General features: G+C 36.6%; 2 protein-coding genes across 8 annotated transcripts; both read left to right on the top strand.

Annotated features, from left to right (window-relative positions):
• The first annotated feature begins 12,316 nt into the window (after positions 1-12,316).
• On the top strand, positions 12,317-15,798 carry LOC121240450 (CBS domain-containing protein CBSX3, mitochondrial-like). Of its 3 annotated transcripts, none has more exons than XM_041137912.1 (6): positions 12,317-12,498; positions 13,552-13,835; positions 13,959-14,040; positions 15,054-15,127; positions 15,269-15,329; positions 15,458-15,798. In XM_041137912.1, exons 2-6 carry the CDS (start codon positions 13,578-13,580, stop codon positions 15,598-15,600), a joined length of 618 nt encoding a protein of 205 aa, XP_040993846.1. In that variant the 5' UTR covers positions 12,317-12,498; positions 13,552-13,577; the 3' UTR covers positions 15,601-15,798. The 3 variants fall into 3 exon arrangements, with proteins under 3 accessions (XP_040993846.1, XP_040993847.1, XP_040993848.1); XM_041137913.1 differs by having other exon boundaries at positions 12,326-12,498; positions 13,573-13,835; XM_041137914.1 differs by having other exon boundaries at positions 12,331-12,631.
• Positions 15,799-17,487: 1,689 nt separating this feature from the next.
• On the top strand, positions 17,488-22,971 carry LOC121240439 (TLC domain-containing protein 4-B-like). 5 transcript variants are annotated; one of them, XM_041137892.1, is made up of 10 exons: positions 17,488-17,578; positions 17,708-17,866; positions 18,026-18,178; positions 18,775-18,863; positions 18,971-19,109; positions 20,376-20,450; positions 20,769-20,890; positions 20,974-21,049; positions 21,776-21,835; positions 22,659-22,971. In XM_041137892.1, exons 3-10 carry the CDS (start codon positions 18,059-18,061, stop codon positions 22,794-22,796), a joined length of 819 nt encoding a protein of 272 aa, XP_040993826.1. In that variant the 5' UTR covers positions 17,488-17,578; positions 17,708-17,866; positions 18,026-18,058; the 3' UTR covers positions 22,797-22,971. The 5 variants fall into 5 exon arrangements, with proteins under 5 accessions (XP_040993826.1, XP_040993825.1, XP_040993827.1 ...); XM_041137891.1 differs by having other exon boundaries at positions 17,708-17,916; XM_041137893.1 differs by having other exon boundaries at positions 17,509-17,578; positions 17,661-17,916.

Below are 22,971 nucleotides of genomic sequence, written 5' to 3'. Positions count from 1 at the left end.
AATAAAATCACATGTAAAAAATTACATTAAATATATTTAATTATGGTTTCAAATCCAGTAGTTTGAAACATAATTCTTTGTTGTAAATAACTGAGAATTCCTTACCTTAAACCACGAAAAAATTTTGGTTGTTCCTTGCAATATATGGATGCACCTCATCTGTGAAATTTAGTCTGATAATATGTCTTCCAAGCTCACATAAGGCCTTCATCACCCTTCTCACACATAATTTTTTTGGGTTAAATGTTGAAATCGGTCATCAACAATTCTTTAGGCCTGTGTGTGGCCCACAATTATACAAAACATGTCGACATATTCTTCCTCGGTCACCGATCGTCTAGAATCATGCAAAAAATGATTTCCACGTAACAACGAGTATAATGTGCAAAATGTTGATACCTTCATCCGAAACATATCCTTATAATTATCCAGATGTCTATTGAAAATTCTTACAATATACGCATCTCTCTAAATGCCTATGTTGTGTTGTGACATTCGACGATGCCATCCCAGTTGACATAATATAATCCTAATAATAGTGACTAGCTCAAGCGCTTCGTACTCATCACCACTAGAGCTCTATTCATTGTCACTACTTGCATCTTCTCCACCCTCGACTGACTAATCAGGTTCATCATCCATTATCTCTTACACATTCAATAAAGCTGTTGTAAAAATTACATTAGAATGTTAGAGCTGACAATTTACAAAATAATATATGGAAGAGTATGAATATGGAAGAGTATGAATATGGATGAAGCTTGAATGGTTTGAATGCGAGGTTAAAGTCATTTTTTAGGTAGTTTAAAAAATGAAATAAATAGTATAAAGTAGACATAACTTCATTTATGAAGGAAATAAGTAGACTATAATTTAGAAATAAGTAGACATCTCCTACAATAAGAACAACACAAAAAGCAACACAAAAAGCTTGCACAAATTAAATTTGATTGAGAAAACACTCCCCATTAGTGGAAGAAATGAAACTAAATGGATAATAATAACATGTAAAGAATCAATTAATATACCCAAGTAAGAATTAGATGGTAATTGTTAAATAGTAAGGTCACCATCGGTGTTACTCATTTTAATACCACAAGGTTTAATAAGCCCTATACACTCTACATGTCAACCATTGATTTTAAGCATACATGCAGGCATATATAAAAAAAAAAAAAAAAAAAATAGTATGTAGGCATAAGCCCTATACACTTAAAACTTAGTATGAACTGAAAATGAAACACAACTTTTAGAGAATATAATTTTAGTTTATTGTTCTTAACTATTATTTTAGTTACAGTATAAGCATAGAGATTTCAGACCTAATGATTTCACACAAAATGTTAGAGCTGCCCTCTCCTCCACCAACACCGGCACCAGAGTTGCCCCTTCATCTACCAGAAATGGATGCCAAGCAAGAGATGTTAGAGCCTTCAAATGCACCTTATTTGATGTTAAGCCAAAAATCGTGAAAATGGTTGTGCCTAAAGCCTTTATTCCCAGAAATTGGTGCAATTTCCTTATCGTCTGGGCATTAAACCAGCTGCCCAAATATTTTATGCAATGCTTTGTGTGATATCTTCCAGTCAAACAGGCAACTAACCCCTAGTCAAACCGAAGCAATAAAATCAGCCCAATTGTGCGTATACTTTCAAGCTACCGATATTTATATGTAGGATTAACTTCACAATGACAACATAGTAGACCTCCCACCTACACTGTTCAGATCCTCACCTGCTACCAATAACTACGATTGGTAGAAGTCTCACTAGCAATTAATTGATCAGATCTATGATTGGTAGAAGTCTCACTACCAATAATTGATCTTTTGTTGTGGGTGAATGGTTTTGGGTTGAAGCGCATCCTCATTCTTGTTTGTTTATGGTTGTTTTAATAATATTTACCCATGTAGCTTGATACTATTTACCCATGTAATTGATTAGGATGAGGTGTAGATATATATATATATATATATATATATATATATATATATAAGGCCCAAAGCTTGAAGTACTAACTTGTTTTTAGATATATATATATATATATATATATATATATTTAATTACATCCTAAACACTACAAGATCACATGATTTGCTATGGATAAACCCCTTACACAGGCCGAAGATAATGCATTTCGAGAAGTTACTCAAAGTATTACACTTCTAGCTACACACACACACACACACACTTCCTTACATGTAGAATGCCATAATGTCATAAGATTAATAGGTCAACAATAAAGCCAGAAACATATGTATGCATGCGATACAAACGGCCTTCACAAGAAGCATCCAGCAATAAAAGCCTTTGTACTCAACAATATAGTTTACTCTTTGATGTAAATTACACCGTAGAAGTCCTCACTAACAAATACTTGTAGAAGTCTCACCTGCTACCAATAACAAATATTTGTAGAAGTCTCACCTACACTGTTCAGATCCTCACCTCCCACTAGCAGATATTTATTTTCATGTATTTATTATCACAAGTTTATTGTCATAGACCCTCACAAGTATTTACTTTCATGTATTTATATTTGATGTAAACTACTCGTTATAGGAAACATCCCAAATCAATCAGCCATATAGATTTTCATATCAACAATTCCATACAGTACTAGTAGTAAATAACATCTCATCAAGTACATTCACATGAAATAATTAATAATCTCTAATATAGATCCAATAGCAAATGACATAAAGCAGTAAAAATAAAAATCAACAATGCATGGCCCACGATCACCTATGCTCGTCATCTATGGCTAAAAGGCCCCGCTGGACGATGGGATCACGTAGTTCGTTGCATGCAATGAAAAAATTATTTTCTAGTAACTTCGGTTGAGTCGCTTGCACCAATGCCACACAATGAGTGAACGGATCCCATCCATTATTGCTGTCCATGGTCAGTGTCGATCCCTTGCTATGCCTTGCTGTGGAAGCCTAAGCTTTTTCCTCATAGCACTTCCGTCATGCTACTGTTGTTTTCCTCATTTCATCAACCTGGCTGCTTCGCCCCCTTATTTTTACAGCGACGTAACAAGTGTGTCGATGATCTCATAGAAAGTGTTCCTATGGAAACGTCTATCTCATCAATATCAACCTCCACTCTTGATTGTGTGCCCAATGCGAGGCTCTAACGTTGCATCTCTGCATCAAGCCGATGCTCCTTGTCACTACTTGGCACTTGTTTGGTTGACACATGGTGAAGTGTCCCAGTGGCAACTAACACATAAAAAATGGTGCAAAGTTTGCATACTTTAAGCACCCCACATTCTGAAAATACTTCCAGTTTGATTTCACATAGTTCAAATAGCTTCTTATATATTGGTTACCTAGACATAAAAGTTGAAGGAAACATGTATTGATGCAGTAACTTCGCTTTTTTTTTTTTTTTTTTTTATTTGTAAGTTTAATTAGCTTACCCTAATGATATTTGCCCAGTGTTAGTAACTGGCTATCACCGTTTTGGTGTCAGGGTCTCATCTCATACCCTTTTGGGCCATCAGATTGGTGAACTGCCGCTGCCTCTTCTTCAGTCTTTGTATTTTGCCATTCAATTGGTTCGCATCAAACGTTTTTGTACCCAAAGCAGTAAGGCGTTGAGCGTAAAAAGCGTAGTCCCTACTTATGATCTTCCCTGCCCGTAGTTCACTACTAACGGCGTCCAATACATTATCTCAATCAAAATATCATCTATCTCATATGCCCATTACTCACGATCAGTGTGTATATTCTCCGAATCATCCATGTGAAATAGCTAAAATCACAGATCAAGAATATATAGAATATAGCCATGTGAAAGGATGATGGATGCAGATGAAGGATAAATATAGAAGGCTAGTGATTAATTGTAGCAACTAATATGGATTAATGTATATGAAATATGAACGCTCTATAATTTATAAACAATGAATGTCGGCCATACTTGTCGACGGTGAGTTATGCGACACGAGCGTAGGTCGTAACGCTAGGAAAACAATATACCCTGAAATATAATTAAGTATTTAAGTTTTCTATATAAAAAAATAAATCATTGTATTTCCTTAGTATAAATTTTTCCTTTATGGCCTCATGTTTTTTCAAACTTAATCACATGCCACACATACAGAGAACCTGTTACACACTTTGGTACAGTTATCGATTAAAACAAACCAACATGTACACGTTAGGCTGCATTTGCAGACCAACTTTTATAGTCCAGTTCAATCCAAGAGGAGCATGAGAAGATCTTAAGGGTGGTGCTAGAAAAAAGTTCATATGTTCGGGGTGCAAGACTTGAGGGGGATAATAACTTGCTAGTTGGTGGGTCATAATGTTATTAAATCTTGTGAAAATTTCTGGGAGATCAGTGTTGGAGGTATTAAGGAGCCTTTTCGGTTGCTTTGTGTCACTACTTGTATTTGTCACTGTTGGGAATAAAAGTGTAGCTAAGACTAACACGAAGTATAGTAGCGGAACTAAACGAAAGAAATAGATGACAATCACACAGAAAGAACACCAAGAATTAAGTGGTTCGACTTAAAACGAGCCTACGTCCACTGGTGGGGTCGGTATCGAAGATTTCACTATCAACAAAGATGGAGTACAAATCAATACAACAAAACTTCACAAGGAAGTTATCTCTCAAACTCTCTCTAGACTTCTCTCTCAAGAAAACACTAAACAAGAGCAAAATGTGAATTCTGAAGTCCTTAATCACAAATGAGAGAGGCGCCGTTTGATATTTATAGCAAAAAGTGAGAATTCACTTTTGTGAACATTGGCTCGAGCGAACGTCGAGCGAGTGTCGAGCGAACGTAGATATTCTGTACTTCGCTCAAGCAAACAGTTGTGCGAGAGTCGAGCGAAGCTCTCTGCCTGAACTCGCTCGAGCTGTGTGTCGAGCGAGGGTCGAGCGAAGCTCTCTGACTTGGATATTGCTCGAGCTGAATGTCGAGCAATACTTGAGCGAAGCTCTCTGTCTGAATTCGCTCGAGCTGAACGTCGAGCGAATGTCGAGCGAAGCTCTCTGTCTGAATTCGCTCGAGCTGAACGTCGAGCGAATGTTGAGCGAAGCTCTCTGTTTGACTTCGCTCGAGCTGAGTGAACCTCCGCTCGAGCGAACGTACGACACTTGCACTGTTCAATCAGAATTCAAGCCACCTCATAACAAATCTCCACCTTGGCTTGAACTCTGCCAAAACACCAAAAAACCTCCGACCACAAAACCAATCCCACCACCACCAAATCCCTTACGGGAATAACAAAATGCGAACACCAATCAAGTCCAAACAAAATTTGAACTTGTATACTGCAACTGGCTTAGTCATCATATCTGCTGGATTCTCTGTAGTAGCAATCTTCAGAATCTGTATAGCACCCTCTATAACAATCTCTCTGAGAAAATGGTACCTGACATCAATGTGCTTCGTTCTTTCATGATACATTTGATTTTTGGTCAAATGTATTGCACTCTGACTGTCACAGAATACTGAGATCCTATCTTGTTGTAAACCCAAGTCATTGACCAAGCCTTTCAACCAAATGGCCTCCTTAACAGCCTCTGCTGCTGCCATGTACTCTGCTTCGGTAGTTGATAAAGCAACAGTGGATTGCAGTGTTGCTTTCCAACTGATAGCTGACCCACACAGAGTGAAAACATAACCTGTCAATGATCTTCTTTTATCTAAGTCTCCAGCATAATCTGAATCAACAAAACCAGTAACTTTGGGACTGAGATCGACATCTCTATCAAATATTAACCCAAAGTTCAGGGTTCCCCTCAAATACCTGAGTATCCATTTCACAGCCTGCCAATGAGTCTTACCTGGGTTAGCCATATACCTGCTAACTACGCTCACTGCCTGTGAAATGTCTGGGCGGGTGCAAACCATTGCATACATGATGCTGCCAACTGCATTTGAATAAGGAACACTAGCCATGAACTGTTCCTCTTCATCTGTCTGAGGAGATAGGCAAGCTGAAAGCTTAAAGTGCGTAGCAAGTGGTGTACTTACTGGTTTGGAATCAAACATCCCAAATCTCTGAAGCACTTTCTCAATATACTTTCCCTGGGACAAGTACAACTTTCCAGCTTTCCTATCTCTGAAGATTTCCATTCCCAAAATCTTCTTTGCAGCACCTAAGTCTTTCATTTCAAACTCATTTCTGAGTTGGGTCTTTAACAAACCTATGTCAAATATGCTTCTAGCAGCAATAAGCATATCATCAACATATAATAGCAAATAAATGAAAGACTTATCAGATAATTCCTTATGATAAACACAACTATCATAGTTACTTCTCAAATAACCATGATCAATCATAAAGGAATCAAACCGCTTATACCATTGCCTTGGCGACTGCTTCAAACCATATAAAGACTTCTTCAATCTGCACACATGATCTTCCTTGTTTTCAACAATGAATCCCTCTGGCTGATGCATGTAAATGGTCTCTTCAAGTTCACCATGTAGGAACGCTGTTTTAACATCAAGTTGCTGTAGCTCTAAGTCATACAATGCTACTAAAGCTAGTAGCAATCTGATCGAACTGTGTTTCACCACTGGAGAGAAGACTTCAGTGAAGTCAATGCCTTCTCTCTGACTGAAGCCCTTAGCAACTAAGCGTGCCTTGTACCTTGCATCTGTATCACCCTGGATTCCCTCTTTTCTTTTGAAAACCCATTTGCAGCCAACAGTCTTTACCTTCTTTGGCAACAGAACCAAATCCCATGTTTGGTTTTTGTGAAGAGACTCAATCTCTTCAGTCATAGCTGCGCACCACTGTGCAGATTCTACGCTCTTGACAGCTTCTGAATAACTGGAAGGTTCCTGACCAACAAAATTCTCTGCCGTAGTAAGAGCATACATAACCATATCTGCATGAGCATATCTCTGAGGTGGTCTAATCTGCCTCCTCTGTCTACCAGTCGCTATACTGTAGTCTTGCTCACCTTGTGCGCCGCTACTTGAATCAGAATCATGCTCATCTTCAATCGCATGATCTTGGGCACCGTTGGGCAGCCCTTGTGATGCTTCCACCTGAAACTCCACCTGCTTTCTAACATCCTGTTCTTGTCCTGTAGACTCAGAATTCTCCTTCCTCGGTCTAAGCATGGATTTTTCATCAAAAGTGACATCCCTACTGATTACAAACTTGGGTGATCTAGGATCAGTACACCACAACCTGAATCCCTTCACCCCACTGGCATACCCAATGAATATGCCCTTCTTTGCCCTTGGCTCAAGTTTTCCATCATTAACATGAAAATATGCAGGACAACCAAAAATTTTCAAATTTGAATAATCAGCAGGAGTATCAGACCATACCTCATTCGGAGTCTTCAAACCAATCGCTGTGGCTGGAGAGCGATTGACCAAGTAACAGGCCGTGTTGATTGCTTCAGCCCAGAAATCCTTAGCCAAGCCTGCATTAGAAAGCATGCTGCGAGCTCTCTCCAAGAGGGTCCTGTTCATCCGTTCAGCTACCCCATTTTGCTGTGGAGTATGTCTAACTGTACGATGTCTGGCAATACCCTCATTTTTGCAAAATTCATCAAACTCACCTCCGCAGAACTCCATACCGTTGTCAGTGCGAAGTCGCTTGATTTTCTTGCCCGTCTGATTTTCAATCAAAGCTTTCCACTGTTTGAAGTTGACAAACACATCACTTTTCTGCTTCAAAAAGTAGACCCAAACCTTCCGAGAGAAATCATCAATGAACGTAAGCAAATATTGAGCTCCACCTTTTGACGGGACGGAAGATGGGCCCCAAAGATCAGAATGAATGTAGTCCACAGAACTTTTGGTTCTGTGAACCCCTGTAGAGAACTGAACTTTGCACTGTTTGCCAAACACGCAGTGCTCACAGAAATCCAGTTTCCCTATCTTCTGATCACATAACAAACCCTGCTTACTCAGAATTGACATTCCCTTTTCACTCATATGACCCAACCGCATATGCCACAAACGAGTGACATCTGAATCTGGATCATCAGAAACTGACACTGCAGCTGCACCTGTCACGGTAGAGCCCTGAAGGAAATAAAGACCATTTGTCTTATCTCCTTTCATCACAACCATAGAGCCCTTACTGACTCTGATAGCTCCACCTTCACCAATGTACTTATAGTCCAGAGAATCAAGAGTACCCAAAGAAATAAGATTCTTTTTCAAATCTGGAATATGTCGAACATTAGACAAAGTCCGGACAATTCCATCAAACATCTTGATTCTGACTGAACCAATTCCAGCAATTTTACAACCCATATCATTCCCTAACAAAACAGAACCTCCGTTGACCGATTCATAGTTAGTGAACCAGTCCCTCTTGGGACACATATGGAAAGTGCAAGCTGAGTCCAAGACCCACTTGTCACTAAAGCGACTATTGGAGTCGCTTATTGCTAGAACAAGATCTAGGTCGTTAGACCTATTATCAGCAACACTAACGGCATTAGATGAACTAGTGCCGTCCTCTTTGTTTTTCAATTTTGGACACTCGTTCTTGTAGTGACCAAACTTATGGCAGTAATGACATTTGACGTTTTTCTTACTAAACGTTGTTTGTGAACTGCCCCTGGATTTCCCCTTATTCTTCTCTGAACCCCTGTCATTCGATCTACCCCTGCTTGAGGACCCCTTAACAAACAAACCACTAGCTTGTTCATTAGTGTTCTTCACACTCAATTTATTCCTCAACTCCTTAGAATTCAAAGCAGACTTTACATCTACCAAGGAAATTGTATTTCTACCATACAACATGGAATTCACAAAGTTCTCAAAGGATGTGGGTAATGAACATAAAATAATTAACGCTTGATCTTCTTCTTCAAGCTTAATATCTATGTTCCTCAGATCCATAATGAGTTTATTAAACTCATCTAGGTGTTCAGAAATAAGAGTACCTTCCTTCATTTTGAGAGTGTATAACCGTTGTTTCAAATACAACCGGTTAGTGAGAGATCTCTTCATGTACAGATTCTCAAGTGCAGACCAGAGACCAATTGCTGTTTCCTCATCAGCAACCTCTCTTAAAACTCCATCAGATAGTGACAAAAGAATAGTACTGTGTACCTTTTCTTCTTCTTCTTTCGAAGGAGCCGGAGAATCTTCAGATACTGACGCTTCTAATACTTTTGACAAGCCCTGTTGTCGCAGTAAAGCCTTCATCTTGATGCGCCATAGACTGAAACTGTTCTGACCGTCAAATTTCTCCACTTCGAACTTAGCCATAGCCATCCCTCCAGATCCTGAGCAAAGCTCTGATACCAGTTTGTTGGGAATAAAAGTGTAGCTAAGACTAACACGAAGTATAGTAGCGGAACTAAACGAAAGAAATAGATGACAATCACACAGAAAGAACACCAAGAATTAAGTGGTTCGACTTAAAACGAGCCTACGTCCACTGGTGGGGTCGGTATCGAAGATTTCACTATCAACAAAGATGGAGTACAAATCAATACAACAAAACTTCACAAGGAAGTTATCTCTCAAACTCTCTCTAGACTTCTCTCTCAAGAAAACACTAAACAAGAGCAAAATGTGAATTCTGAAGTCCTTAATCACAAATGAGAGAGGCGCCGTTTGATATTTATAGCAAAAAGTGAGAATTCACTTTTGTGAACATTGGCTCGAGCGAACGTCGAGCGAGTGTCGAGCGAACGTAGATATTCTGTACTTCGCTCAAGCAAACAGTTGTGCGAGAGTCGAGCGAAGCTCTCTGCCTGAACTCGCTCGAGCTGTGTGTCGAGCGAGGGTCGAGCGAAGCTTTCTGACTTGGATATTGCTCGAGCTGAATGTCGAGCAATACTTGAGCGAAGCTCTCTGTCTGAATTCGCTCGAGCTGAACGTCGAGCGAATGTTGAGCGAAGCTCTCTGTCTGAATTCGCTCGAGCTGAACGTCGAGCGAATGTTGAGCGAAGCTCTCTGTTTGACTTCGCTCGAGCTGAGTGAACCTCCGCTCGAGCGAACGTACGACACTTGCACTGTTCAATCAGAATTCAAGCCACCTCATAACAGTCACTGTAGCATGAAAGCTTTCGTTTGGTTATCTCATTAGACAAATTGATACGAAGTTACTTATGGTGGCTAAGCTCTCCCACATAGATACCACAGAGTAACTATCTCATCTCTAAGGTCTAGAGTCCGTGCGCACACTTTTGGTGTTTTGGGGCTTATAAACTAGAACGCGACAAAGACAATGCACACGTTCATTTTGTGTGCACAAACAGACCAGGATAACCAACATAGAACATGGACATAACCTGGTGCTTTGTAATTTCTCCTCAACAATGCTTAATTGACATTGTATCTTAGCATGAGTTGTCCCTAAGTTATGGTACAAGACCTTGATTTTCAAGGAAATTTGGACTGCCAACTAATAAAACTATAAATAATTCCTGCTCAACCTTATTGTAAATATTTAAACCTTGTCTTGATAACTCGATTATAATCTTTAGTTGGTTTTCAAACTCCAATAATCTTTTCTAAATGGTAATTTTTTCGCAGGGACAACCTCATCATCTTTGTTCAAGCGCTAACAGCTACAAATTCTAGATTTGTGGACAAATAATTTCGATAAACAATCTCTCTCTCTCTCTCTAGCAAGTAAACCCCAATATTTACTTCTAAATGGTAACTTTTTCACAGGTTCTATCCCATCCACCCTGTTCAAGTGCGAACATCTGCAAAGTTGGAAAGTTTGAAAGAGTATTTGAAAGAGTACCCCTGAAAGTTGCAAACATTTGAAGGAACTAACCATACTTTTAGATTTAGACCTGGGTTAATAATTCAATAGAATAGAATAGGTATAGACCAAGTGCACAAGATGGTATACAAAAATGGCTCCAAACTTTGCATTTGTGGGTTAATAATTTCATAGGAAGTCTATGCGAATAAACAAAATGTTTTCTCATTTTTCCAAACCTTTTTAGTGATTGGGTAAGTAAGTGGATGGTCATGATTTCTGTCACGTACATGTGCCCACTGCCAACTTTAAAATAATTTAATGTTCCTCATTCATTCACATTGAATTACTGAAGAGCAAAATCATGGATCCAACATATTGAATATTTATTATCTCACATCTATTGTATTTTTAAGCTAAGTATGAATCTTCTGCCAAAACTAAAGTATAATCTTAACAAAAGTGATGGAGAAATGGACAAAAAAACGACAGTCCCACGCCCACGACTCATGGGCTAAGCGTCAGACTTCAGATAAGGTAAGGCAAGACGTAGCAGGACGATGTAGCACGAGACCGGCTCGAGAAGAATGGCGGTATTTTTTTTATTTTTATTTTTATTTTCATTCATTTTTTTTTATATTCTTAATTTTTCTTTTAAAAAAATCACAATATTATTAAAAATATAATTCTTTAATCACTAAATAAATAAAAAGAATTATCGAGACCCAAATGTCGACTAACATTTTTCGGTAAGGCAATAATGAATGAGTCATTGAATAGAATTGGATTAATAATTCATAAAAGAAATCTTTAAGATTTGTCGAAGGAAAATGATACTAAAAGGTGCATTTGGATAATGTGATAAGATAAGTTAAGATGAAATTTAAAAATTAAATTAAATATTATTTGAATATTATTTTATAATATTATTATTATTATCGGATTTGAAAAAATTAAATTATACATTATATTTTATGTAAGAATTTAAAAAAATTATAATGATAAAATGAAACACACTTCTTCACATTCTTGCATCCAAACCGGTCAGTTTCATGTTTGTCTTCCTAAAGTTATCGCTCAGATACTTTATTTATTTTTATTTTTTCTTAATAATTAAAAAAGTGACTAACAATAGTAGTGTTTTTGTTTTATTCCTAATAAATACTTTGGTCCATTTATTCGTTTAGAAAATAAATCCATTTCAATTCATCACTATAATTTTTTCAAATCTCAATACAAAATATAATAAATAATTCAATTTTTTCAAATTCTAAAATAATAATAATAATAATAAATAATATTCTAACAATATTTTATCATCTCAACTCAACTCAACTCAACTCAATTTAACATCTAAACGCACTCTTAGTATATAACTTTTAAGCTCTTTTCTAACATTTAAATAAACCTTTTTAGTATTTTTAATAAAAACTGGCATGAATATTATTAGACAGTTTATTTATTTATTTAAGATTAGGAATAAAATATTTTTACAATTTTGTTACTCTAAAAATTTCTGCACCTCATTTATGTGATATAATTTTATTTAAAAAATAAAATTTAAATTATATCATTTAAAATACGTGATATCTTCTACACACCGAGTTTGTGATATTACTAATGTGATATTACCATTAGAAGAACTACGCACATGTAAAGTAGGGAATAAATCTCGAAGCCCCGCGCTTGGCGTCACAGCTGAAGAAGTCATATTCGTAGCGAAGGTGGACCAGACCTTCGTCTCTCCACTCCCTTCACTTCACTTCGTTCATTATCCCGGAGCCGAGTTCTCCCCCAGGCCACTGCAAGAATCTCTTTCTTGTATCCGGGTATGCTTTGTTTCGTTTTCTTTGTCTGCTAGATGATACTCCTTCCTTCTATTATCTGTGATTTGTGAGAGTTGGTTCGCTGTTTTCACTGGGCGTTTAAGACCCCACCCCCACCGATCTTCTTTGCGCTCCGGTGCGTGCTCTAATGGATTCGTCGGTGTAATTTTCCTGCCAGATTTGTGCTCATTTTTCTTGTTAGATAGATTCCATATAAATTCGCTGGAGAAACTGGGATCAGTACGAGTAGTGGACGGATCGATGCTGCATATGTTCATGATTTCTCTCCCCTTTTGGAAATCCATCTCTTTTCGTTTTCTGAATCAATTTCCATTTCTCTATCTGACATATTTATCTTCGGATTAAAATCCTGTAGTATTTCCTCGTAAGCTATGGCAGAATTCCTTAATATATTAATAAATTATTTTAGGGGGTTCATATTTTTATCGCTTTTAAAATAAGGGGACATATTGAATCTGTGAGAAGTGGTAAATACTGATGATCACAAAATATCATCCTTTCGATTTGAAAGCTAGATCGCATTTAAACGTTTGAGGACTCTTATCCATTTTTCTTCTTATCATAAGTTTAATAGTAGAGCTTTTTCTGAGCGGAGAAATTTGTTATACGACGTATCTAGCCAAGTATGATCAGAGTTTGACTTGTCATTGAGAGTAGATCGGACCAAATTGTATCTGCATTGCCTTTTTCTGATCGGAGAAATTTGTTTCCCAATGTATTAGCCAAGTTTGATCGGAGTTTTGCGTCGTAATTGTTGAATAGATCAGACAGAATTGTAGCAGCATTACTAATGTGATATTACTTTTAACAAACCAGTCAGCTCGAAATCAATTCTTTTTGGAGGTTATGGATTGATATAGGACTCGAGAATATCATTTCAGATTTTTCTGGAGTTGATACCCATTATGAACTTCTCTTCCTGTTAAGCAATAAACTTTGCATGTGATTGGTTTTTTGTTGTACTTGTCACTTTTTCCCTTGTGAAGGACAACCACCGTCGTCTTTAAGTGTAACATCATTTATCAATTTATGCAGCACCGCCTCGCTTGTTCACAGGGAAAATGCAAGGAGCTCTTCAATCATTTTCATCTTGTGGAAACATTGTAAAAAATACAGTTCTGAAACACTTCCGTCTCATGAATCCACTGATGCAACCTGTTGTGTTCTCACGCTTTCAGTCGATAACTCCTGCTCGAATGGAAGAGCATGGTTTTGAGAGCACTACGATTGCAGATGTCTTGAAAGCGAAAGGTAAAAGTGCTGATGGCTCTTGGCTTTGGTGCACTATGGATGACACTGTTTACAATGCTGTTGAGTCGGTATGCATCTTTGAGCTTGATAATGTCCTTTTCTTTTCTGTGTATGACAAGTATTTAAATGATTCGACGGGATTTTCTGTAGAGAAAATTAATCTATAGGCTACATAAACCATTCTTTTGCAGATGACACAGCACAATGTTGGAGCCTTGGTGGTAGTGAAACCTGGAGAGCAGAAATCAATTGCAGGAATCATTACAGAGAGAGGTTTGTGCTTATTAAAAGATTTTTTAGCTCATTTACTTCCCTACAAAGAACTATTGCATTTGTCCGAAATTCATGATGGTTGTGTTTGGAACTTGCACTCTTATTTAATATACCACGACATATTATATCGTTCACTGGTATATGAGAATTTGATTATTTACTTCTATTATAGTTTAATTGCATCAACTGATCCAAACTTTTTTTGAACTGCAACCTGATATTCCACAAGATTCATTGACATTATTCTCCAATGTGGTTTCTAATTCATTCTACCACCTGAAAGGTCTATCTTGCTTCTTCTATCTTGCTTCTTTATGTTGGATGGCATCAATGTGATTTTTTTTTGTTTTATTTCGTTGATTATATACTGGAACTCCATAGAATTTAGAATAATGGATATAACACGAGAAGCTTCAAGAAATATCTATGATCTCACGATATGTTGAATGAATGCTGACCATTTCCTCCCCTCAGAAGAATAGGGTGTATGGTGAGGTTCCGGATTCAATAACACTAGGTTGCATATTTAACTTTACCGATTGAAAAAAATGGCTGGCAACTATTGGATTCTAAGTTGGAATACTTTGACATTTAAAAGAGTTTGAGGGAATGAGCTCTTATTCGTTCCAAAACCCTTCATTATGAGATGGCAGATTTTCCCTGGCCGCGACAATTGAAGATGATTTGTATGGCTTAGTTGAGATGACTTTCATATCTCGCCTGAGTTTAGAGTTGATTCCATGGACCATTGGCTGGTGCCATGAGGGACGTGTGATATCACTGGAATCTTGCCAAAAACTCAACTGCCAAAAGTGGGAAAGAAGTGACTTCCTGGTTTACTGAGACTAAAAAAAAGAAAAAGAAAAAAGAAGTGGCTTCCTGGGCTTGCAAGCTCATATACTATCACCATTATATTTACTCGTCAAAATATAATATCCTACCCGCAGTTCTTGGAAGGTATGTCTGTACTTGCCTTAGTTGATCATGTTTTCTATTTGATGATATATTTGCAGATTATTTAAGGAAAATTATAGTGCAGGGAAGATCATCCAAATCAACCAAGGTTGGGGATATTATGACTGAAGAGGTATAAAGTTTTCTCCCCTTTTGCAGGAAAGCCATGGTTCTTGGTTTTTTCCTCCAGTTTCTAACAAAAACTTTTCACATTTTCCTCTTACTTGCATTGAACAATCTGTGGCGTTATAATACTGCAACGTGATGTCCACAGAACAAGCTTATCACAGTAACACCTGATACAAAAGTTCTGCGCGCAATGCAACTGATGACAGGTACCATACGCCGCTTATTGTTATTGACGGTTACTCTCTCTCTCTCTCTCTCTCTCTCATGCATGCACGGACCCACACATACACAAATCAAGACAATTAAGGCTTGGATCTAATGTTTGGGTGTGCAGATAACCGAATCAGGCACATTCCAGTCATAGATAAAAATGGGATGATGGGCATGGTGTCCATTGGAGATGTGGTCCGTGCTGTGGTGAGTGAGCATCGGGAGGAGCTAGACCGCTTGAATGCTTATATACAAGGAGGATACTAGATGACAAATGACTATGGTGTTGATGCACTTACTTGGAAGCATTGCCCGCTCCATGAGCAGTAATAAGCGTTAATTGCTTGTAAATATCTGTTTTATGGGTCTCTGTGTTTCAGATGTGGATGTATGAATGGTACGAACTACCTGCATAAGGTCGAGTGGACGACAAGCTAATAATAAGCACTGGAATTTTTCTTGAAACTCTGTTTTCAATTCATAGCTTAGTGCGTGTTGCAAGTGACACGGCAGATGCTTTTGACTTTATCAATCGTTTTACTTTATGCCTGAAAATTCATCTCCATGTTTGTTGAAAACTATACATGTTTATCAAATTTCAGAAACCACATCTTTAATTCCCTGTCTCATTATTCTCAATTGAAACAGGAAGTAAGGCCCCATAAGTATGATGAGACCCTTCTATCGATTGACTTAGACAAACACAAACACACACAGGCATATACATATATAATATTTTTATCTCTACATATTTTTACTTTCAACGAGTAATCAATTTTAACCCATCTTGGATTCGATTCTGCAGTAGAAGATGTAGATTTCTAATTGTAGGCATTTAAGACTTGATTTTGGCGTTATTTAAAATCTTTTTTAACAAAAATAATACAAAATTATTTTATATATTTCTAGCATCATCATCATCTTTTTTTTTTTTTTTTTCGGTGGAATGATGTATGCATAATTTTGTAGCATTTTAGTTTGGAAAATGATACGCAAATAATCATTTTCATGTAACATCGTTCTATTTAAAAAATACTCTCAATTTAAAACATAGTTATAAAAAAAAATTGTAAAAAAGTTATTATTCTTTTTGTTTTGATAGGAAGGCTTCAAAAAGGCCAAAATAAATGACTAACGTCTCGTTTGAGGAATGAATGAGACGAGTAATTTGTGAATAATAGTAAAATAGTTTGTAAATAGTTTAAGATAAAATGTTATATTGGGTTTTGAGAAAGGAGAGAAAAAAATGTTGAATAAAAATCTTATAAAATTGTAATATTTTGTATTTTGTTTGAAAATTTAAAAAAGTTGTAATAATTAGGTATTCATCAGGTAAAAAAGTTGAAAATTTAAAATTTAGAAATATTTATATTTGAGTGTTGTTTGGAAAATATATGAGATGGGTTGAGACGCAAGAGTTTTATGATCTTAATACACTTCTAATCGTAACGATTACTAAATTGTTTATTTTTTTCCTCTTGCAATTTTTTTTTTCACAGCATTTTCCACCAATTTTCTCTCTCTTCTTAAAAACAGCACTTTATCTTTTAAACTTTAATTAGTTTAAAACAAAAATTATAACTTATGCTTTGTTGAGAATGAGATCTATTTATAGACAAAAAAAAAAAAAAAAAAAATAACATAAACAATTTTAGCATTTCAAATGAGTAAAACTGAGAAATGATCTTGCTCTCAGTAAAACTGAGCATGAAGTTACGTGATCGGAAGAAGTTGAATTTTTAGCAATGTTCATAAGTCTCCAATTCTGTATACAAGGGGAATATCTCACATCATTCTCAAGAGTGATTGCTTGATGAAGATAAAAGAACTTCAAGAAGCAACAACAAATTCCTACTCAAATGTTTAGTGTTTACAAGATTCAACATGTTCATAGATTAGGCAATGAGGCTGCTTATTACTTGGCTTGTTATGCTTGGAATGTTGATGATGTTGTCATGTGCGGCGCAGTTGTTCCTATGCCTATTTTTGAAGTTGTTTGGATTGATAGGATAAATAATTCAACTTTTTTAAATCTTAATATAAAAATAATAAGTCAGTAGGCAATGATATAATTGGAGATAATAAACTAAAAAAAGTAGAGAGAAAATATAATTAAAGAAAAAAAAAAACAATAAACAAAAACAATTGACAAAAATTACATGTATATAAACATCTTGCGTGCACAAGACATTATTCTATAACTTTACTCCATCTCTCTCCTCCCTTATCCCGGCGACTATTACAGGTAAAGAATCCGGTTTATTTCTTGGGTTCGCTTAACTTGCTGCTATGATTATGCTAATCATTCTTCCTTAGTCTTATTTCAGTTTCTTTCGTGTTTATGCTCTTTGTTTGATTTCCTGCCTCCTTAAAGACTCCCAAGTTTCAAGGAGAAAGAGAACCGAAAGAAAGAAGAAGAAGAAGACCCTTCCGGCTGCTCCGTCCCCTACTGTACCGTGTAGCGATATTCACGCCGGCTTGAGTCAAATTAAACCGGCTTTCACCCTTCTAATAGTTGGGCTGTTTTCTTGAGGTACTGATTCTTCTGAACGTCTGCTCTGCCCCTACCCCGCGCCCTTATTTGTGTTCTTCCTTTTTTGTTCCTCTCGGATTAATTTGTTGGATTGGCATTGAATCCCAAGAATATTGTGTTACAATGGGACACTTATGGTTCTCTTTGGGTTTGGCGCAGTTTCATCTAAGATAGCCGTTCCAACAAAGCAATATGGTCGAATTTCCTTTTCCTCTTCCCCATGATCTTCTCTCCGACATTGGCTACGTCAGTCCGATCAAAGTATATCACTGGCTGGCGTCCGTCTTTTCTGGCATACTAGTCTGCATAATTGTAAGCATGCTTGTAAACGTTACTACTACAAAATTACATCTTGATGCATATAGTATACGAGAATACATGCCGTTGAGCTTCTTGGTGCCTTCTTTTTGTTTTGGTGAAATTCCTTTTCAGATAAGTCATGGGAAATTTAAATTCTTGGAGCTTCTTGGTGCCTTATTATTTTTCTTATTTACTAAAAGAAGAAAGAATGCAACGTAGGGCATTCTATAACATCACCAGGAATTATTTTTGTACAAAACTAATATACATAATCGAGAACTGATTACAGTTGTAGACGAAATAATTCTGGCTCCTGCCCCCACCAAAGAATAAGTGACCGATGTTTGCTTGCAGCCTGTGGATCCAGGTTTAGAAATGAGTCTATTTGCTGTTGTTAGTTTAGGAATAATATGACTTCAACTTTTATGTCTTGGTACCTTCAAAGCTTGAAATATATAGGTCAAGTATCTTATCACTTAAAAAGAAATGGGTTGAAATTTTGACAAGGTTTTTTTTATACATTTCTTGTTCTTATGTTATATTTTTAATGAATTTTATTTTTTATTTTTATTTTATTTTTTAATTTTGGTTCCTTTTTCTTGTTGAAGGTTTACAGATTAACAGGTCGTATTAGCCTCCTATGCTTCAAGGGATATGGCAAACTTAGCACTGCACAAAAAGTTGAATGGAACAACCGGTGAAACTCTTCTGCATGTTAATTCCTGTTTCTGCATTCACAATTTTTGTCCATATTAGATTTTTGGTTTCTTCATGGGCATAAAGGTTACAGTTTCTGTCATGCAGGGGATTCTCGACATTCCATGCTCTTATAGTAGCATTTGCTTCTCTTTACCTCTTATTATTATCAGATACTTTTGATGAGAACTCTGATGGTGACTTACTAGTTAGGAGGACATCGGCTTTATCAGATACGTTATTGGGGGTAAGTTGACTCTGAAAGAAGCATTATTTGACTTTCTTGGCATGATTTTTCACCCTCTAAGTAATCAATTCAACTTATTTGTGCTATATAAATAAACATGACCCTCTAAGCCGATATATTTTTACTGATACATCTAGCTAATTCTAGATACATCTAGCTCATTCAAATTGGATGGGATGCCAAACACTTTGTATTTTAGCTTCACTTTTCTATTTTTATTACATTGTTAACATAAGAAAATTCGAAATATCATAGCAAAATAGAGTCTGTGGTTTCATAGTATATGTTCAAGAAAAGTATATGAAACTGGTGGCCTATGTTCAAATTTTGTCTGCATGCTAAGCCAAAAACACAAAACTGTCACTGAAAAAAAGGGCTAAAAGAGTTGCAGTAGACAGTGATATTCTCTGACCATTGAAACCGAATTATATGAAGAGAGCACATTATCAAGAAATGGATAAAAGATTTTGTGTGTTTTAGGTGTCCATTCCTAGGATAGATTTTCAGTTCTTTAGCTAGAAAAAAAGGGGAGGAAGAACAGGAGGATGAATAATAACTCAGAGAGATGTGAAAGAGTCTGTGCTTCATAATCTTGACAAAATGGAAGATTTGAAATTTTAGGGAAGGCCATTTTAGATTTGCGTGTTTTAGCTGCTTCTAAATTGTTGTTTTGTAAGGTGAATTGATAGTGGAATGCCATTTTAAATTTTATTTCTTAGGCCTTAGGTGGAAGAGACTGTTCTTTGCTTGGGGAGTGCATATTTGCAGAGCTCGAGACTTAAATTAAAAAATTCCGTGTGGCTCTAGTGGTATCTGTTGAGGATCTCAGATGTATCCAGTTGGTGAAGGAATAATGACTATTTTTTTTTTTTTTTGTTTGGATATGTGGAACCTTACCCTCAGACCCAGCCATGGGCAGTAAACCTCCAATACATGACCTCACGCAAACATAATTGAATCTTTATATCCTATTAATGTCTATCATTATGGTCACCTGTAAATGTTATTCTATCTTGTTTTAGATGTGATGTACTTTTACATTATATACTATATAAATTAGGAGTTCCCACTTGGTTTGAGTATAACCTCTCTCCCCCATGCATATTTATTAGCACACAACATATGGGCACAGGCATGAGAGGATCCTAGCTAACTTGACATTGTTGTTGGGCAGTGTGATACTGCAACATAATTGTAATATTCTTTTGCATTTTCTTTTAATGCAGTTCACTTATTCTTGTCCCTTTTGTTTTGCACTTTATACAGTTCTCCATTGGTTATTTTATATCAGACTTGGCAATGATTCTATGGCTCTTTCCAGCTCTAGGTGGTCTGGAGTATGTAAGTGCTGAAAACACTTGCTTGATATTTTTAAATAATAGTATCATATTGTATGGGTTTATCAATTTCCAGAATGGGCTTTTCAACTTTGACTAAGATTACTTGGCATCCAAGTTTTATTTGACCATTCGAGATTGATAAAATGAAAAGTGTGATTCATGCATCAACGGGATCTAGTTATGGTCAATTCAATAAGTTGGTTAAATTGGGTACTCTTTTTCAGGTCAAGTTGAATTATATAATCTCGGACTTCTGATTTCAAATATTCATGTGTACTACTAGTTCACCAATTGCATTGATTTCATTTATTTCTAACAGGTTCTGCACCATGGGCTATCCATGTTTTCAATCTTTTTCTCCCTCATAAATGGTCAAGCGCAATTTTACATACTAATGGTACTCTTCTCCGAGAGCACAACTCCTTTTGTAAATCTAAGATGGTAAAGTTAGCAATTGGAATCTCCTTAATTTTCAGGATGTCTGTTTTCAACTTTGTCTTATCTCTGCTGATACATACTTTCAGGTACTTGGATGTTGCTGGTCTGAAGAACTCCAATCTTTACATCTTTAATGGTGTTGCATTGTTCCTTGGGTGGTTGGTATGGTCTTGGATAGTCATGATCTTGGTTATTTTCAGTTGTTAACCAAAGTTTTGTGTATACTAGGTTTATGAATGGGCCTATTGGCATTTGTGTAGATAAAAAGAGTGCTCATTTTCAATGATGAATGCTCTTGATGGGTGTAATGCAGGCAAAACTGCATACTTGAAGGGAGTTCTTTGTCAAATAATTTGGTAAAATTAAAAAAAAAAATAAAAAAGGGACATGCAGAATATAAACTTTATGGAAACCTCATTTTTCATTCTTAGTTTCATTGACATGAATTAGTACAGAAGCTTTTATCTGTTTTTAAGGCTTCTGTGGGAGGCTTCATGATAATGGAGATGGCTGATCTTGTTGGACAAGATCGAATTTTACGTGTACTTCAGCTATTCGCTTTTCTTCTTTGAATAGGCTTATTAAGAAGTACTCATCTTTTGACAAATGTCCTAAGGATCTGGGGGTGGTTTCTCACAGTGCCACCATAGAACACACTATGTAATCCAGATAGAACATTATAAGCTACTTAAGTGCAAGAGCAATGATCTTTTATACCTTTGGTATATTTAGTGCTAGAATATGCCTGAGCGTGCACACAGGTCAAGACACCTGTATGTTGAGAAAGAGAGAGAAGGGTGAAGGGGAAAATTGGATTTTATAATTTACAATGGTAATTTGAAAATTAGTAATTCTTTTAATGTTCATTGTAATTCTTTCTTCCTTCAGGTTGCAAGGATTCTTTTGTTCATCTACTTTTTTGCACACATGTTCATCCATTTTGATCAGGTTAGTGGACGGGTTTTGGTTTTCCCCATAAATGAGCCTTAATTACAAAACCTTTCATATACATTATATTTTTTTTTATTTGTGAACTAGGGGTCTTTGTAGCTTGCTTGCAAATATCTCGTCACACCAATTTCACAGCTCAATTAGAGTAGCTCAACTTTCTTTGCAGTTTTTGTCTCCCTTTCTTATTATTTGTAAGATAAGGTGCTTGAGAGGTACCGTGCAATATGGCTGAAAGACTCATCTTGCTTGCTCTTATTTTTAAAGAACTTGCTTGAGAAACATTAAAAATTTTACTGCAACAGCAGGGTCTTTCTTGCCCCTTTTCAGAAATTGTACAGATCTAGCTGCTCGGTGCATTTATTCTTTTCAATGTGTTGAAAACTATACTGCAGAGTTAAGACTTTCTTTGGTATGAATCAAAATACACCTAAACAGCCTAAACTAGGGTTTCTCCCTATTTCTTGATCATAGCAAGCAATATCCAGGTGATTTCAAGCATTTCTCTCTTTCCTGATTGGTAGTCACCAAAAATGAAACTGCAAACTGGTCTTGTCATTAGGCTCAAGGGTGGTGGACTATCGGCTTCCTCTCTATATCACTGCTCCCCTCCACTCACATGCAGAAACAAAAAAAAAAAAAAAGACGACTATATATATTACTTGTTTTGTTTCCATTGGCTCATAACCAATCATCCTTCCGAAAGCGAAAGAGTGAGCTGTATAATAAGAAGTCTGTTTCTGATATCTGACTTCAAGCTAAGCCTGACATAATCACCATAAATAGTGTTTCTGTTGAATTGTTATTTTCTTCTTTGTTTCAGGTCAAGAAAGTTTTTCCTTTGGGCTTCTACAGCTTGCTTGTGGTGCCTCCTGTGTTGGCAGTGATGAACGTGTATTGGTTTTGGAAGATCGCCAAGGGTTTCATTAAGACTATTACCAAAGCAAGACACAGTAAATGAGCATGCTGTTTGCCTTGATTTGCCTACATAGAGTGGCACATTCAGTGCTTGTGTTTGTACATGTTTTCTTTCTTTTTTTTGTTGTTCTGGTTCATGTGAATAGTACATGCTTTCTGATCTAAACCAACAGCTGCATTAACAATGTTACAACGGGTTGAAAACCTTTTTGGTCAAA

Source organism: Juglans microcarpa x Juglans regia, chromosome 7S (assembly GCF_004785595.1).
Source record: "Juglans microcarpa x Juglans regia isolate MS1-56 chromosome 7S, Jm3101_v1.0, whole genome shotgun sequence".
NCBI classification, from domain to species: Eukaryota; Viridiplantae; Streptophyta; class Magnoliopsida; order Fagales; family Juglandaceae; genus Juglans; species Juglans microcarpa x Juglans regia.
Note: the sequence above shows the minus strand (reverse complement) of the source record. Positions and strands in the feature narration are given on the sequence as shown.

Bases quoted from the DNA above. Each gene is read 5' to 3' on its own strand.
- LOC121240450 (XM_041137912.1), top strand. From the start codon at position 13,578: ATGCAAGGAGCTCTTCAATCATTTTCATCTTGTGGAAACATTGTAAAA. The intron at 14,041-15,053 runs GTTTGTGCTTAT...ATATATTTGCAG, and splicing joins AGGAATCATTACAGAGAGAG to ATTATTTAAGGAAAATTATA. The intron at 15,128-15,268 runs GTATAAAGTTTT...TGATGTCCACAG, and splicing joins GGGATATTATGACTGAAGAG to AACAAGCTTATCACAGTAAC.
- LOC121240439 (XM_041137892.1), top strand. From the start codon at position 18,059: ATGGTCGAATTTCCTTTTCCTCTTCCCCATGATCTTCTCTCCGACATT. The intron at 20,451-20,768 runs GTAAGTGCTGAA...TATTTCTAACAG, and splicing joins CTCTAGGTGGTCTGGAGTAT to GTTCTGCACCATGGGCTATC. The intron at 21,050-21,775 runs GTATGGTCTTGG...TTCTTCCTTCAG, and splicing joins CATTGTTCCTTGGGTGGTTG to GTTGCAAGGATTCTTTTGTT.